The sequence below is a fragment of the Macaca fascicularis genome, chromosome 6 (genome assembly GCF_037993035.2).
Source record: "Macaca fascicularis isolate 582-1 chromosome 6, T2T-MFA8v1.1".
NCBI classification, from domain to species: Eukaryota; Metazoa; Chordata; class Mammalia; order Primates; family Cercopithecidae; genus Macaca; species Macaca fascicularis.
This window is the reverse complement of record NC_088380.1, coordinates 146,894,656-146,910,245: the sequence shown is the minus strand read 5'-3', so window position 1 is coordinate 146,910,245 and position 15,590 is coordinate 146,894,656. Positions and strand designations below refer to the sequence as shown.

Here is a 15,590-nt window from a genome sequence, read left to right as displayed (position 1 = left end):
TCTAAAAAACAAACTCGTTCTCAGTCTAATTGTCCTCATTGCAAACTTTTAAACACATCAGACTTACCTTGGCAACTTAATAAACTGTTCTCTTGTTTAACTCTTTGGTTCTTAGTTGGTTCTTAGCGGTGATTTCTAGGGGTATACTTGACTTTCTCTTTTCAAAATTGCATACTAATACAGGTGAATCAATCACTAGGATACAGTGGGATATCTACATTTTAAAAAAATCCTTTCTACTACTGAAAACAGTACCTATTCAGTAAGGGGAAAACTTTGTGAGAACAGAAATCTATGCAGCAGAGGAAGAGCAAAATGTGCTCTTTCACAAATAGTTGCTAAATTTCAGTCCAACAGATTTTTTTATACACAACCTTACTTTCTTCCTAGTTTAGGTAAACTTGGCAGGAAGAAAGGTAAACTAGTCAATCATCATAAGTCAACTGACCTTTACTCACAGGAACCATGCACTGTCTGTAACTATCAATAGAAAAGTAGATTACAATTTTTACAAAATAATTAGAATATAACAATATTGTAAAACAAATGTTTCCCATATTGGCAAAGGTGCAAAGTTAGGCATATGCCTTTCTATTTCAGTGTTTTAATTATTTCTTAATCCTTTTTAAATGAATAATGAAAGACCTGAACTTTCCAATTAAGTTCATTACAAAATTTCTTTAGAATCGTGCTCCTCCTATACTCTCTTATGCTGATCTACATGACAGTAATTTCATTAAAAAATATAAAACTTTTCTGGCCGGGTGTGGTAGTTCATGCCTGTTATCTTGGCCCTTTGGGAGGCCACTGCAGGAGGATCCCTTGAGTCCAGGAGTTTAAGACCAGCCTGGACAACATAATGAGACCTCGTAACTACAAAAAAAATAGCCGGGCACCACAAAAAAAATAGCCGGGCACCACGGCTCACACCTGTAATCACAGCACTTTGGGAGGAGGCACAGTGGCTCACGGCTATAATTGTAGCACTTTGGGAGGTGGGCAGATCACAAGGTCAGGAGTTTGAGACCAGCCGTGTCAACATGGTGAAACCCCATCTCTACCAAAAATACAAGAAATTAGTGGGGCATGGTGGCACACACCTGTAATCCCAGCTACTTGGGAGGCTAAGGCAGGAGAATTGCCTGAACCTGGGAGGCGGAGGTTGCAGTGAGCCGAGATCTGCCACTTCACTCCAGCCTGGGCGACTAAGGCTGTGTGTCGGGAAAAAATTAATTAACTTAATTTAATTTAAAAATTAGCAGGGTACAGTGGTGTGTGCCTGTGGTCTCAGACACTTGGGAGGCCAAAGGGGAAGGATCGTTTGAGCCCAGAAGGTCAAGGCTGCCTGAGCTGTGATTGTACCATGTGATCGTGTGCCACTGCACTCCTGCGCCACTGCACTCCACTTTGGGTGACAGAAGGAGACCCTGTCTCAAAAAAATAAAAATTAAAAAAAAGGGGCACGGTGGCTCAAGCCTATAATGCCAGCACTTTGGGAGGCCAAGGTGGGCAGATAGTCTGAGGTCAGTTCGAGACCAGCCTGGCCAACATGGTGAAACCCCGTCTCTACTAAAAATACAAAAAAAAATTAGCCTGGTATGGTGGCGGGCGCCTATAATCCCAGCTACTCAGGAGGCTGAGGCAGAAGAATTGTTTGAACCTGGGAGGCGGAGGTTGCAGTGAGCAGAGATTACACCATTGCACTCCAGTCTGGGCAACAGAGCAAGACTCCATCTCAAACAAACCAAAAAGAACAGCCAAAAAAAAAAAAAAAAAAAACTTTTCCAACATGATCAACTATGGATTATAAACCATACTAGTTTGAAAGAGGCATTTCTAAGCAACTAATTAAACTCATTGATATAACGCATCAGAAGAAAGGAGAATCTAGAAGATAAGAAAACTAGAATGGGAATCAGATGGCCTATTTTTTAGTCTTGACTGCTACACATTAACTGTGTGATCCTGGGCAAGTCATTTAGCTCAGCAGTTCCTAGACTTCTAAGGCTTTTATCCAGGGTCCCGACTGAACTTTCCAGTTGATATTGTGTCAAGTACAGATATTTTTAAAACTTCATTTTGTAAACGTAGGAAGAGTATTTGTCAAAGTAGGAAAAAGTGGAAAAAAATAGCTTCATTAGAAATTCACTACATCCTGCTTATTTTCTCCATTTTACTTTACATCTGTGAAAATTTCAATAGGAACTAAACAATGATTTATTTAAAAAACAGCATTTAGTAACCAAAAACTGCATATTTCCTAATTTGAAGCAAAATAACACAGTATGGGCTCTGAACTCAGTATCACATTCAAATCCCACCTTTACCAGTCACTAGCCATATAAAATTTTAACCATTTTTTTTGTTTTTTAGATTCATTACTCTAAAAACTCTCTGAACCTACACTTATTCATCTATAAAAATGTAGATAATACCTACCTCAAAGGGGTGATGAAACGATTAAATAAAATAACGAAAGTATCTAGTACGGTACTGGCATATAATAAGCATTCAATAAATGGTAGCAGTTACCTAAAAATGAGATGAGATAGGATTATCACCAAGATTCTATGACTCTACAGACAAGCAATAGGAGAGGGAAATGTGATCAATAAGGTCTGTGAAGACAGATACATTGAAACAGTTCCTTTATAGTGGGTTTAAAAAAAGAATTGATTTTATTCATTACGACTTTGGTTCTGAGAAAGTATATTTAGCCAAAAAAAATTTTGGTAAACTTGTCATTTATTTTGCTTACTTGCCAATTCAAGGCTAAAATTGTTTAAAACTGATTTGCTTTTCTTTAAAGTAACATATTTTATTTGTATTAGTGATCACCGAATCAGAAGGCCAGAAATGATTTTGAGTTCATCTAGTCAATCAGCACTCTACTAACAAATAGACTCAGAAAGGAATGTGCTTAAACTCACCTCCATCCTTCACTCATAACGCAATTTATCACTTTAATTTTTTAAAAAATTCTAAATCCCTCTCAAATTTACCATTTAAAAATTTCACAGGAGTAGCATCTTACCATCTGTGTAAAAATAGGGAAAATACACATACTTGTATTTTCATAAAGAAATTCTGAAAGGCTATATAATACTTTTATTAAAAGTATAAAGAGCAAGATATGTGGGAGCAGGGGTGAGATGGAGACTTCACTGTATCTGCCCTTATATCACTTTGACTTATGAACTATATGAATGTCATTATCTATTGAAAATATACTAAATAATAACAACATAAACCTCTCATACTTAAAAGTTTTCCAAAAAGTTTTCCTCCACCCATACTATTCAACTCTGTATCAACTCCACCATTCACATAAATATACTTATCAATGTATCATTTTATATGTAAAGTCTTAAGACTTTACATAATGAAGCTTGTGAAAGCTTGATATTTGTGCAATATACAAAAAAATTGTGGCCGGGCACGGTGGCTCACGCCTGTAATCCCAGCACTTTGGGAGGCCGAGGCGGGCAGATGACAAGGCCAGGAGATCAAGACGATCCTGGCTAACACAGTGAAATACCGTGTCTACTAAAAATACAAAAAATTAGCCAAGCGTGGTGGCATGCGCCTGTAGTCCCAGCTGCTCAGGAGGCTGAGGCAGGAAAACTGCTTGAACCTGGGAGGTGGAGGTTGCAGTGAGCTGAGATCATGCCACACTGCACTCCAGCCTAGGTGACAGAGCAAGGCTCCTCCGACTCAAAAAAAAAAAAAAAAAGTTACAGTAATAACATATAACTTTTTATTCAATAAACATTTCCAAAGTCTCCAAAATTAGCCCACTAGAATACAAAGTTATATTTCCTATGTTATCACTACAAATGATAATTTATGGAATAAAGCATTTCTACCTTGAACAAACTGGAAGTCCCCATAAAAGTTTTTTAAAAATTCATTTTCATGGACAACTGAACTTTTTGAAAAATAACATATTTTAAGTGAAAGTTCCCCAAAATGATACATTTACCATAGAAAATTACAGCAGTGCACACTAGTTTTATATTAAACCTTTCAGTACCTTCTATTTCTCCTTGTTCAGGTTATAAGTGTAAGCCCTGAGATGCTATTAAAAGCAGTGACTCACCTTGTTTACCTTAAGTTTGAATACAGAGTATTTATAACAAAACTACCATTCCTGACAAGAGTGGCCTCTAGACCAGTGGCTCTCAACCAGCAGTGATTTTGTCCCCAGGAGACATCTGGCAACATCTGAACTATTTTTGGCTATCATAATCGGTTATAATCGGGTTCTACTACTGGCATCTAATGGGTAGAGGCCAGGGATGCTTCTAATGCACAGGAGAGCCCCTCACAACAAAGAATTCTCTGTCCCAGAATATCTATATGTTGCTCTTGAGAAACCCTGCTCTAGATTATAGATCATATTAGCCAAGTATGGTGGTGCACACCTATAGTCCCCTGTAGTCCTGTAGTCCTGACTACTTGGGAGGCTGAAGCAGAAGGATTGCTTGAGCCCAGGGGTTGGAGACCACAGAGAGTTATGACCATGCCACTGCACTGTGTAGCCAGGGCAACAGCCAGCCTGGGCAAAAAAGTGAGACTCCCATCTCTCAAAAAACATAATAGTAAAAAAAAAAAAAAAAAAAATTAATTAAAAATTTAAAATAGGTTATATATAGATCATAAGCAATCTTAAAGGATATGACCCAACTCCTTACCTACTGGAGAAAATCAGGATGGGATTTCTGTATGGTTTTTGCTTTTGACGTTAAAAGAAATTTTAGGCCGGGCGCAGTGGCTCACGCCTGTAATCCCAGCAATTTGGGAGGCCGGGGCGGGTGGATCCCAAGGTCAGAAGATCGAGACCATCCTGGCCAACATGGTGAAACCCCGTCTCTACTAAAAATGTAGCCGGGCGTAATGGCGGGCACCTGTAGTCCCAGCTACTCGGGAGGTTGAGGCAGGAGAATGGCGTGAACCCAGGAGCGGAGCTTGCAGTGAGCCAGGATCGTGCCACTGCACTCCAGCCTGGGTGACAGAGCGAGACTCCGTTTTAAAAAAAAAAAAAAAAAAAGTAATTTTCGGCCGGGCGCGGTGGCTCAAGCCTGTAATCCCAGCACTTTGGGAGGCCGAGAAGGGCGGATCACGAGGTCAGGAAATCGAAACCATCCTGGCTAACACGGTGAAATCCCGCCTCTACTAAAAAATACAAAAAACTAGCCGGGCGAGGTGGCGGGCGCCTGTAGTCCCAGCTACCCGGGAGGCTGAGGCAGGAGAATGGCGTAAACCCGGGAGGCGGAGCTTGCAGTGAGCTGAGATCTGGCCACCGCACTCCAGCCTGGGCGATAGAGCGAGACTCCGTCTCAAAAAAAAAAAAAAAAAAAAAAAAAAAAGTAATTTTCAGGGAAAAAGGAATCCCTACAAAGCTTGTGCTGTATTTTCAGAGCTAAATACAATCTGTGTGCTTTTATATAATTGTAAAATTATATACGCCTTCCTCAAGAAAAAAACCTCAGTGTGATATAAAGCTACACTTTTAAATTTGATATGCCTTTAAAGTATGTGTGTATGAACATATATACACACATTCATAGAAATATAAGCCTAGAAAATTTACTGAACGAAAAATTTTAATATTGGTTACCTTTAAGGGTAGAATTTGAAGAATTAATGGGGGTGGGAAGAAGCACTTTTACTTTTTACCTTATATCTACTATCCATATTGTTGAGTTTTTCAACAAGTGACTATCTTGTAATAATTTTATTATTTTCTAATTTTTTGAGATGGAGTCTTGCTCTGTCCCCCAGACTGGAATGCAGTGGTGTGATCTTGGCTGACTGCAGCCTCCGTCTCCTGGGTTCAAGCGATTCTCCTGCCTCAGCCTCCCAAGTGGCTGGTATTACAGGCGCCTGCCACCACGTCTGGCTAATTTTTGTATTTTTAGTAGAGACAGGCTTTCACCATGTTGGCCAAGCTGTTCTCAAACTCCTGACATCGGATGATCCATCTGCCTTGGCCTCCCAAAGTGGTGGGATTATAGGCATGAGCCACCGCGCCCGGCCACTTTTGTAAATAAATTTTAAAGGAGGCTGTCACAAACACACATGCATACACACACATTCATTCTTATGACAAAAATTAAAAACCATGTCTCACACAATCTTTTCTTTAGAAATTGTATTTTTCTTTCGATTTGCTAAAAAAATTAAAAGACCACAATTCTAAAATTAACATTTAAAAATTGGTTTTTTGGTCAGGCACCGCGGCTTACAAAGTAATCTCTGCATTTTTGGAGGCCAAGGCAGAAGGATCCCTTGAGGCCAGTAGTTCAAGACTAGCCTGGGCAACACTTTTTTTTTTTTAAAGTAGCTGGAGTGGTGGAGTACACCTCTAGTTAGACCTAGCTTTGTGGGAGGCTGAGGCAGCAGGATTGCTTGAGCCCAGTAATTCGAGGTTGCAGTCAGCTATGATCGTGCCACTGCATTCCAGCCTGGGTGACAGAGCAAAAGCCCATCTCTAAAAATAAATAAATAAATAAAAATAGGCTGGGTGTAGTGGCTCACACCTGTAGTCCTAATCTCAAAAAAAAAGTAAATAAATAAATATTTAAAATAAAAGCCATTTTTTAAAGTGGTTTTTTTTTTTTTTTTTTTTTTGAGATGGAGTCTCACTCTGTCGTCCCGGCTGGAGTGCAGTGGCACGATCTCAGCTCACTGCAACTTCTGCCTCCCAGGTTCAAGCAATTCTCCTGCCTCAGCCTCCTGAGTAGGCTGAGATTGCAGGAGTGCGCCACCATACCCACCTAATTTTTGTTTTTTAGTAGAAACGGGGTTTCACCATGTTGGTCAGGCTGGTCTCGACCTCAGCCTCCCAAAGTGCTGGGATTACAGGTGTTAGGCACTGCACCAGGCCTAAAGTGATTTTTAAGAAATTTTTAACCTGATCTCTATTCTGAACATGGGTACATTTCTCAATAGGATTCAATGCAGTGCTAACTCTTCTAATCAAGGCCTTAGAGAGCTAAGAAACATGCTAAGAATGCCTGAAGAAATACAAAACAGGTATTTACCCCAATGTTTAAAATAACAAAAGGGCCTGGCAGGTGGCTCACGCCTGTAGTCCCAGCACTTTGGGAGAGCTAGGGGAGCAGATCACCTGAGGTCAGGAGTTCAAGACCAGCCTGGCCAATATGGTGAAACCTCTGTCTCTACTAAAAATAGAAAAATTGGCCAGGCATAGTGGCACACACCCGTAATCTCACTACTCCAGAGGCTGAGGCAGGAGAATCACTTGAACCTAGGAAGCAGAGGTTGCAGTGAGCTGAGATGGTGCCAGCCTGGGCCACAAGACTCCATCTCAAAAAAAAGAAAAAAAAAAAGAACTGAAAGATGTGAGTCCATTCCTTTAACCAAAAGGTCTTCTGCTTGTGCAGCAAGAAAGAGCAGCTTGTTTTTTCTCAGCTCTTGGCTCTGATATTAAATATAAAGAGGTCCTTAGAGTGTCTACTCCTCTGCACACAAAATGTAGAAGACCAACTAATTCTAGAGCAAAAATACTACGTCTCCACATTTCTTATTTCTCACCTAATCCTGCCCCATTTGAGGAACCAGACAAATTCCACTCCCAAACTACACACCAATTCATCATCTTTCTGGATGTCTAGGTACTTGGTTCTAAAATATTTATTTATTTTTATTTTTATTTTTTTTTTTTGAGACAGAGTCTCTGTCACCCTGGCTGGAGTGCAGTGGCATGATCTCGGCTCACTGCAACCTCTGTCTCCTGGGTTCAAGCGATTCTCCTCCTTCAGCCTCTCGAGTAACTCAGATTACAGGTGCCCTCCACCAAGCCCGGTTAATTTTTTGTTTTAATAGAGACAGAATTTTGCCATGTTGGCCAGGCTGGTCTCCAACTCCTGACCTCAGGTGATCCACCCGCTTCGGCCTCCCAAAGTGCTGTGAATACAGGCGTGAGCCACCATGCCTGGTGGTTTTAAAATATCTAGGAAAAATGAAGGCCGGGCACGGTGGCTCACGCCTGTAATCCCAATACTTTGGGAGCCCAAGGTGGGAGAATCACTTGAGGCCAGGAATTTGAAACCAGCCTGGCCAACGTGACAAAACGCCATCTCTACCAAAAATATAAAAATTACCTGGGTGTGGTGGTGGATGCCTGTAATCCCAGCTACTCAGGAGGGTGAGGCAGAAGAATCGCTTGAACCCAGGAGGCGGAGGTTGCAGTAAGCCAAGATCGTGCCACTGCACTCCAGCCTGGGTGACAGAGTGAGACCCTGTCTCAAAAAATAAAAATAATAAAATAAACAAAATATTTAGGAAAGATGAGACTGAGGATTTTAGTATTATTCATCAAATGCCAATTACATGAGTATTTTTTGAAGAACATTGTTACCTTTTCACACTGAAAATTCAAAGGCAATAATAATAAAAGAAGACAGCTCATCTTGTTAAGACAGAAAAAGAAAAGGGAAAATTTTTGCTTGGCCAAAACAGGTCATTTTGTTCACAAAGGCATATACTATACTCTACCACACATACTACAGAGACTAGATACTCCAAGAATTTCCTCTTTGTGATGTGGGAGAAACAGGACTCCAAAAAATTTCCTGTCTACACAGATTAAGAAAACATCTATACATTCACGAAGCATCATCTTAGATTAGGCTAAAGTGGGTTTCCTAGAAACTTCCATTCCAAAAATGAGGTCTATATGTACTCTTAACCCCAAAACCTTTTAGGCACAGAAAACATAAGTAAACAGGAGAATATGGGGTTCTTCTAACATTAGCCACCACTGAATGGGTGTAGGAATCACCAACACATGACTTGTACAATAAGATTCAAAAACACAAAAGGCATGGATTCTGCCAATAGCTTTAATCACATGGTATGGGGACTCCAAAGACAATTATACACACACACACAGAAAGAGAGAGACAGAGAAACTTATGACTTTGGGGGCACACTAGTGCTCTACCTGTTTAGAAATTTAAGACTATTACTTATAAAAAAGCAAATGGTTGCCAGGCACAGTGGCGTGTGCCTATAGTCCCAGCTACTTCGAAGGCTGAGGCAGGAAGACCACTTGAGCCCAGGAGTTTGAGGCTAGCCTGGACAATATAGCAAACTCTGTCTCAAAAAAAAAAAAAAAAAAAAAAAAAAAAATTAAGGCCAGGCGTGGTGGCTCCTGCTTGTAATCCCAGCACTCTGGGAGGGTGATAACCTGAGGTCAGGAGTTTGAGACCAACCTGGCCAACATGGTAAAACCTCGTCTCTACTAAAAATAAAAAAAAATTAGCCGGTCGTAGTAGCAGGTTCCTGGAATCCCAGTTACTAGGGAGGCTGAGGCAGGAGAATCACTTGAACCAGGGAGGCGGAGGCTGCAGTGAGCCGAGATCAAGCCACTGCAGTCCAGCCTGGGCGACAAGAGCAAGACATAGTCTCAAAAAAAAAAAAAAAATTAAAATTAAAAAAGGCAAATGAGTGACCTTTCATCTCACTCAGGACAATTACATACAAATGGTCAAGAAAATCAAGGGCTAAATGTGATAACATTTAGACCAAAGCGATCTCTTTCAGATTCTCATTTACAAGTTTCAAAGAAATAAAAGCTCTAACTTTAGTCTAAGGATATCCCCCACACTTCATTTCCTAGCTAAAAAGTTCTGTGTGCTAGCTTAATCTCTCAATTCACTGAAAGGATGAAATAAAGCCTTCCACAAGACCAAGAGTAGGGATGCTCCAGAGTCTCTCCCCATAACTGCCTACTCAAATAAAACATTTCTCTCACCTTGGCTTAGAAGTTATTTCCCTTACAGTGAAATTCAAAGATATGGACATTCAAGGGACTACTCGCCTTATAACCCATATACACTTTTTTTTCCAAAGCAAAATGTTAGGGTCAGAATGTATTAAGGTTTTAAATATTAAATAAAATCCTGTTCAGACCTAGAATAAGACAGTATACTAACTGCAGTCTGTAACCCACAAATAATTTCTCCTTATTCCTCTCAAATCCAAGAGCCAGGATTGTTAGTACACACACAGAAATTTCTGTACTTTAACACCAAGACCAGAGGTTAAAAATACCTGGTCACAGGTGACAAATCAGGCACCTCAGAACCAAAATAGAAGAAATACTCTGAGCACTTAAAACAATCACGGTACAGTACTCTACGCAAGCCACAGTCAACAGAAATAAGTATACACATAAAATACCGCCCCTTGGGATCACAAGGTCAGGAAATCGAGACCATCCTGGACAACATGGTGAAACCCCGTCTCTACTAAAAAAAATATTGGCCGGGAGTGGTGGCACGCGCCTGTAGCCCCAGCTACTAGGGAGGCTAAGGCAGGGGAATCGCTTGAACCCGGGAGGCGGAGGTTGCAGTGAGCCCAGATCGCGCCACTGCACTCCAGCCTGGCGACAGAGCGAAACTCCATCTCAAAACAAAACAAAATAAAACAACAACAACAACAAAAACCGCCCCTTTTTCCCCAGAGCCCAAAAGAAGTTAATGCCTATCACCCCAGGTTGCTCAGACCTAAAAATGTGTACACATAAGAGTACACACAGAAGAGCTAAAGAAATGAAGGACTTCACTGCAAAGGCAGAGATGTCCAGCCGGGCACGGTGGCTCATGCCTGTAATCTCAGCACTTTGGGAGGCCGAGGCGGGCGGATCACCTGAGGTCAGGAGTTCCAGACCAGCCTGACCAACATGGTGAAATCCTGTCTCTACTAAAAATACAAAATTAAATGGGCATGGTGGCGCACGCCTGTAATCCCAGCTACTCGAGAGGCTGAGGCAGGAGAATCGCTTGAACCGGGGAGGCGGAGGATGCAGTGAGCTGAGATCGCGCCATTGTACTCCAGCGTGGACAACAAGAGCGAAACTCCATCTCAAAAAAAAAGAAGAGGTTTCCATAGGTTGCCTCACCTTCTCCAAGCCTAAAACCTCCGAGTTCAGCTACCCAGCTATTCCGAAGCTCAGGGATGCCTTGGAACTTCCTTTTCCTGTCTAACTTCACAAAAGGTCCCAGAAGGAGGAGTCACGTGATTTTTCAGGGTAAAAGCCGAGAGATCCCTAACACTCAAATCTGTCTCAAACTGAAGAGGGAAAATAAGAACCCTCTTTAAGCACACAGGTAAGACACACACAAGGCAGAAGGCAAATAAACGTATCCCTCAACTGAGGAGAGGCAAAGAAGAGAAACGATCTTTGCACCAGCTCTGTCTCTGTCTCTGTTTGTCTCTCTCAGTACCAAGGGCAGGGACTCTGGCAAGACCCCGCCCCCCCCAACTCCAAAGCAGGGTGGGCGGGAGGCAGCCTGAGGAGTCCCTCTTCCCGCGCGAAGCTCAGAGACCAAAGGACTCCCTATTGTGGGTCTACGGATGGTGACGGGAACCTGTCCCGCTCGAGCTGAAGAGTAAACTGAGGGCTCACTAGGCCCTCACCGCAGCCACCGCCGCCATGGAGCTGACCGCTGTCACAGGACTCCGTCAGGGAAGCGGGAGGATGGCGCCGGCCCAGAGCCGACCCAAAGAGAATTCACGCCTCACACTGTGTGGGAGGCGAGGGTCCCGGAGCCTTACCTCGGACACTTCGTCCTCGTCACTGCCAGAGGCACCACCTCCACCCCCGGTCCTCAGCACGGCAGCCGCCAATTTGAAATCCAGCGCAGCGTCCCCTCCGCCGGCACCGCTGGCGCCGCCGCCGCCGACTCCCGGCGCTGGCCCGGCCTCCCCAAAGAGCCTCACGGTGCGGATCCCCAGACCGACCCCTCCCGGCGGAGGCGGCTCCGAGGCCCCAGCTGGGGCGGATCGCGGAGCCACAGAGTCCAGGTCCTCCTCAAAGGAGGTGCCGCCGCCTCCGCCATCAGTCAGCATTGTTCGCACGCGGAGCCGGAGACGGTGCCGACCCACTTGCGGCCACCGCCGCCGCTGATCCCGGGAACGAGAGGAGCAGCAAGAGGAAGAAGCGTCTCCTTTCCCCCGTCCCAGCAGCGCCACTAACTTCTCACTGCCTAACCTGCTGCCTCCCGCCCCCGAGACTCGCCACTGGCTGCAATACCCTGGCGGCTGCAGATCATTGGCCAAAGTGACCCGTCGCTCAGGCTCTTCGTCACGCGCCGCTTGCTGGCTCGCAGCCGCCAAGCTGCGTTGACCCGCGCAGGCCTGGGCGGTTGCGAACACCCGCCTCCCACCCTTCACGAGCTGACTTCCGGTCTCTTTCTATGTCTATTGGCCAACCCGTCTGACTATCGCATCACGACCTTAAAGTGGATTAGTTGGCCTTGTGGTCAGTCATAGTGACCCCAAACAATGGGAGAACTCATTGGCGCCATAAAGTGTCGGTCACTTTGTCGCGGGACGTCGCGTGGTACAATTGGCCTGTGAGAGTACCATTCATCCCGCCCTCATCTGAGGTGACGGGAAAGGGCCGGGAAATTTCCACTTCTGAATAAAATGACTGCTGAAGTGATGACCCGCAAGAATTGGCCAAATCTGGAGTAGACTTCACCCTGCACTTGGTGAAACTTGTACGTCAAGGATGCAAGAGGCGCCGAAGTAACGCAGCTCCCACCTGTCGCTCTCTGCTGGGCGCCGAGACTACGGCCGGAGAACAGCTGCATTGGGATTGGAGAAAGGAAGCCATCAGTCTTAGGGAGGCTCCACCTTCTTGCCATTGCCTGGTTGGAGGAGCGCAGCGTCAGTCACTAAGAGCGGTCACCACCTCTGGGACAGGTGAAGATGCGTAACTTATTTGCCGCGGGCTATTTGGGAGGGAATAGGGGACAGGGAACGGTGAGGGGACAGTCGAGGGGCAAGGCCGATCCTGCTTCGCGCCTCCCGCCTTTCCGAGTTGAGCCCAGCGCGCGGGTCTGAGGGACACCCGGGTAGCTCCTTGGGATGGCCGCCTAGAGGAGACTCGACCCGCCCGCGTGCCAGGACCTGGCCGCGCGCCGCAGTTCTACAGCCTTCGGGCGGGATCGCCCAGCGGGGCCGCGTTCTCCTGTTTGCGGACGGCGGCGGGCCTGAGGGCTGGACAGCGCCATGCCTCAGTACCGGGAACTGTCCCACGTAGGAAGGTGGGAATGCCGCGACCCGCGCGCGGAATCCGACCTCACGGTGGAACGGGGTGGTGAAGAGTGCGTGCTCCGGGGCAGTTTCGAGTTCTGGTGCTGCCACTTACTTGCTGCCTGACTTCGGCGCTTTTGCTGTTTCATTTTTGTGACTTTCAACTCGCTCCTCTGTGAAATGGGAGTAATATTAGTACCTTCCTCATTGGGTGGTTGTTACGAATAAATTAGGTGATAACGTAGCGCTTAGCAAAGTCCCAAACTTACAGGAAATACTCATTTTTGCTAGTTATTATCTCCTCTTCCTTCAGGAACTCTCTGCTCGCCCCTGGGTCCTACCAGCGCAACTAATTCCAGTTATAATCAGATCTGTGTGGTGCAAAACAAGGCTAGCTGTGCTGGTCTTCCCTCCTCTAAGGATGTCTCTTCCTCCCTGTATCCATCTCTCTATCTCTGTCTTTATCTTGTCAATAAAGAGGGGGGTTTAAAAATGCTCAGATTCTATAGCGGGCGCCGTGGCTTACGCCTGTAATCCCAACACTATGGGATGCTGAGGCGGGCAGATCATTTGAGCCCAGGAGTTCGAGACCTGCCTAGGCAACATGGTGAAACCCCGTCTCTACAAAAAATACAAAAATTAGGCTGGGCGCGGTGACTCACGCCTGTAATCCCAGCACTTTGGGGGGCCTAGGTGGGCGGATCATTTGAGGTCAGGAGTTTGAGACCAGCCTGACCAACATGGTGAAACCCCGTCTATACTAAAAATACAAAAATTAGCCGGATGTGGTGGTGTGTGCCTGCAATCCCAGCTACCGGGGAGGCTGAGGCAGGAGAATCGCTTGAACCCAGGAGGCGAAGGTTGCAGTGAGCCAAGATCGTGCCACTGCACTCCAGGTTGGGCGACAGAGCAAGACATCGTCTAAAAAAATAAATAAATAATAATAATAATTAGACCAATAATAATAATAATAATTAGACCAGCATGGTGGTGCACGCCTGTAATCCTAACTACTCAGGAGGCTGAGGCGGGAGGGAATCCCCTGAGCCTGGAAGATGGAGGTTGCAGTGAGCCGAGATCCTGCCACTGAACTCCAGCCTGAGCGATAGAGTGGTGCCCTGTCTCCAAAAAAAAAAAAAAAAAAAAAAAAAAAAAAAAAAAAAAAAATCTGTTTCTATCTAATCCTTTAATCAGAGATCACCAAAAAAGGAGTCTGGTGGTTTGTATGGAAAATATCCTTTGATCCCGAGAATGTCCATAGGATAACAGAATTTGGCTGAAAAAAAAATGGCCGGGCGCATTGGCTCACGCCTGTAATCCTAGCACTTTGGGAGGCAGAGGTGAGCGGATCACGAGGTCAGGAGATGGAGATCATCGTGGCCAACATGGTGAAACCCCGTCTCTACTACAAATACAAAAATTAGCTAAGTGTGGTGGTGCGTGCCTGTAATCCCAGCTACTCCGGTGTCTGAGGCACGACAATCGCTTGAACCCCGGAGGCGGAGGTTGCAGTGAGCCGAGATCGCACCACTGCACTCCAGCCTGGCCACAGAGCAAGACTCAGTCTCCAAAAAAAAAAAAAAAAAAGTCATTTTCTCCTCTCTTACAACTTTAACAAAGGCCTTTATATATCTCAACTGTGCAAGATTTAATGTTTCATCATCCTTAAACTGGGATCTGAAATTTTTATAAGAATATAATGATTTTTTTATGACTTTAAAAGTTGATTCTGCCAAACATTTATTTAAAAAACATTTTGAAGATTATAAACATTTCTTTGGCTTGGTAATTGCTCATTTTGACATTTCACATGTAAAGGATAGTGTTTTCTATGAGCAGAACATGTTAGTTAAATGTTCTTTCTAGATAATAAGTTGTAGAAAATAAATAAAAAGTCTTGTACCTATTCTACAGAACTATTTTAATGTAAATGCTATGTACACTGGCTTTAGTTAGCATTTGTGGAATTTAATTAGCCTATACCCTCAGTGCTGTTAAGTTTTCAAGGCATGTGTGACTAAGTCACAACCCAAACTAATAACACCAACAAAAGAAACCTAGCACTGCCCAACCCACTTCAAAGCTGGATTATCCAGAATTGGTATGGATACATCCTTAGGCAAAAACAGGTATTGACTGGTACAGCATTACAAAGGAACTACTTGTCATGCTTACTACTGATACAAAAATAATTTCTGAGGCAACTCCCTGAACAAACTCATTAAATTCTTTAAACAAATGCAGTGACTCTCAAGGACACAGGGAAAGGAAATATGGATATATATACATTTTTCTCAATTTATCTGAGAGAGAAGAAAACACTCTCTTTACTCAGTGCCTACCGACTAACCCCGAGTATAGCTAAAGAAATGTGATTCAGCAATAATCTTTGTTTCACCAGGACCTTTACTTGAGATACCTGTCAGTAGTTTGACAGTCAGTATGGGAATTAGGAACTCCCAGTCTCCTATATTTTGGTGACTGCTCTATAGAGTCTCTATTAAATGTGATTTAAC

The 15,590-nt window shown here is 44.1% G+C and overlaps 1 protein-coding gene and 1 long non-coding RNA gene across 26 annotated transcripts in view; one reads left to right on the top strand and one right to left on the bottom strand.

Annotated features, from left to right (window-relative positions):
- The window catches only part of ANKHD1 (ankyrin repeat and KH domain containing 1), a 139,619-nt gene extending 127,601 nt beyond the window's left edge, over positions 1–12,018 (bottom strand). For all 23 annotated transcript variants that reach the window (XR_012414166.1, XR_012414167.1, XR_012414168.1 and 20 more), the window contains exon 1: positions 11,590–12,018. Coding sequence is in view for 19 of the 23 variants with exons in the window: in XM_065546871.1 (XP_065402943.1) it covers positions 11,590–11,883 (294 nt within the window). In the remaining 4 variants the exon portion in view is untranslated. The remainder of the gene's footprint in view (positions 1–11,589) is intronic.
- Positions 12,019–12,460: 442 nt separating this feature from the next.
- The window catches only part of LOC141407072 (uncharacterized), a 57,876-nt gene continuing 54,746 nt past the window's right edge, over positions 12,461–15,590 (top strand). For 2 of the 3 annotated variants that reach the window (XR_012414178.1, XR_012414177.1), the window contains exon 1: positions 12,461–12,741. This is a non-coding gene — a long non-coding RNA (uncharacterized lncRNA). Of the gene's footprint in view, positions 12,742–13,387; positions 13,568–15,590 lie in introns of those variants that run through there. The other variant, XR_012414179.1, reaches the window with a different exon arrangement.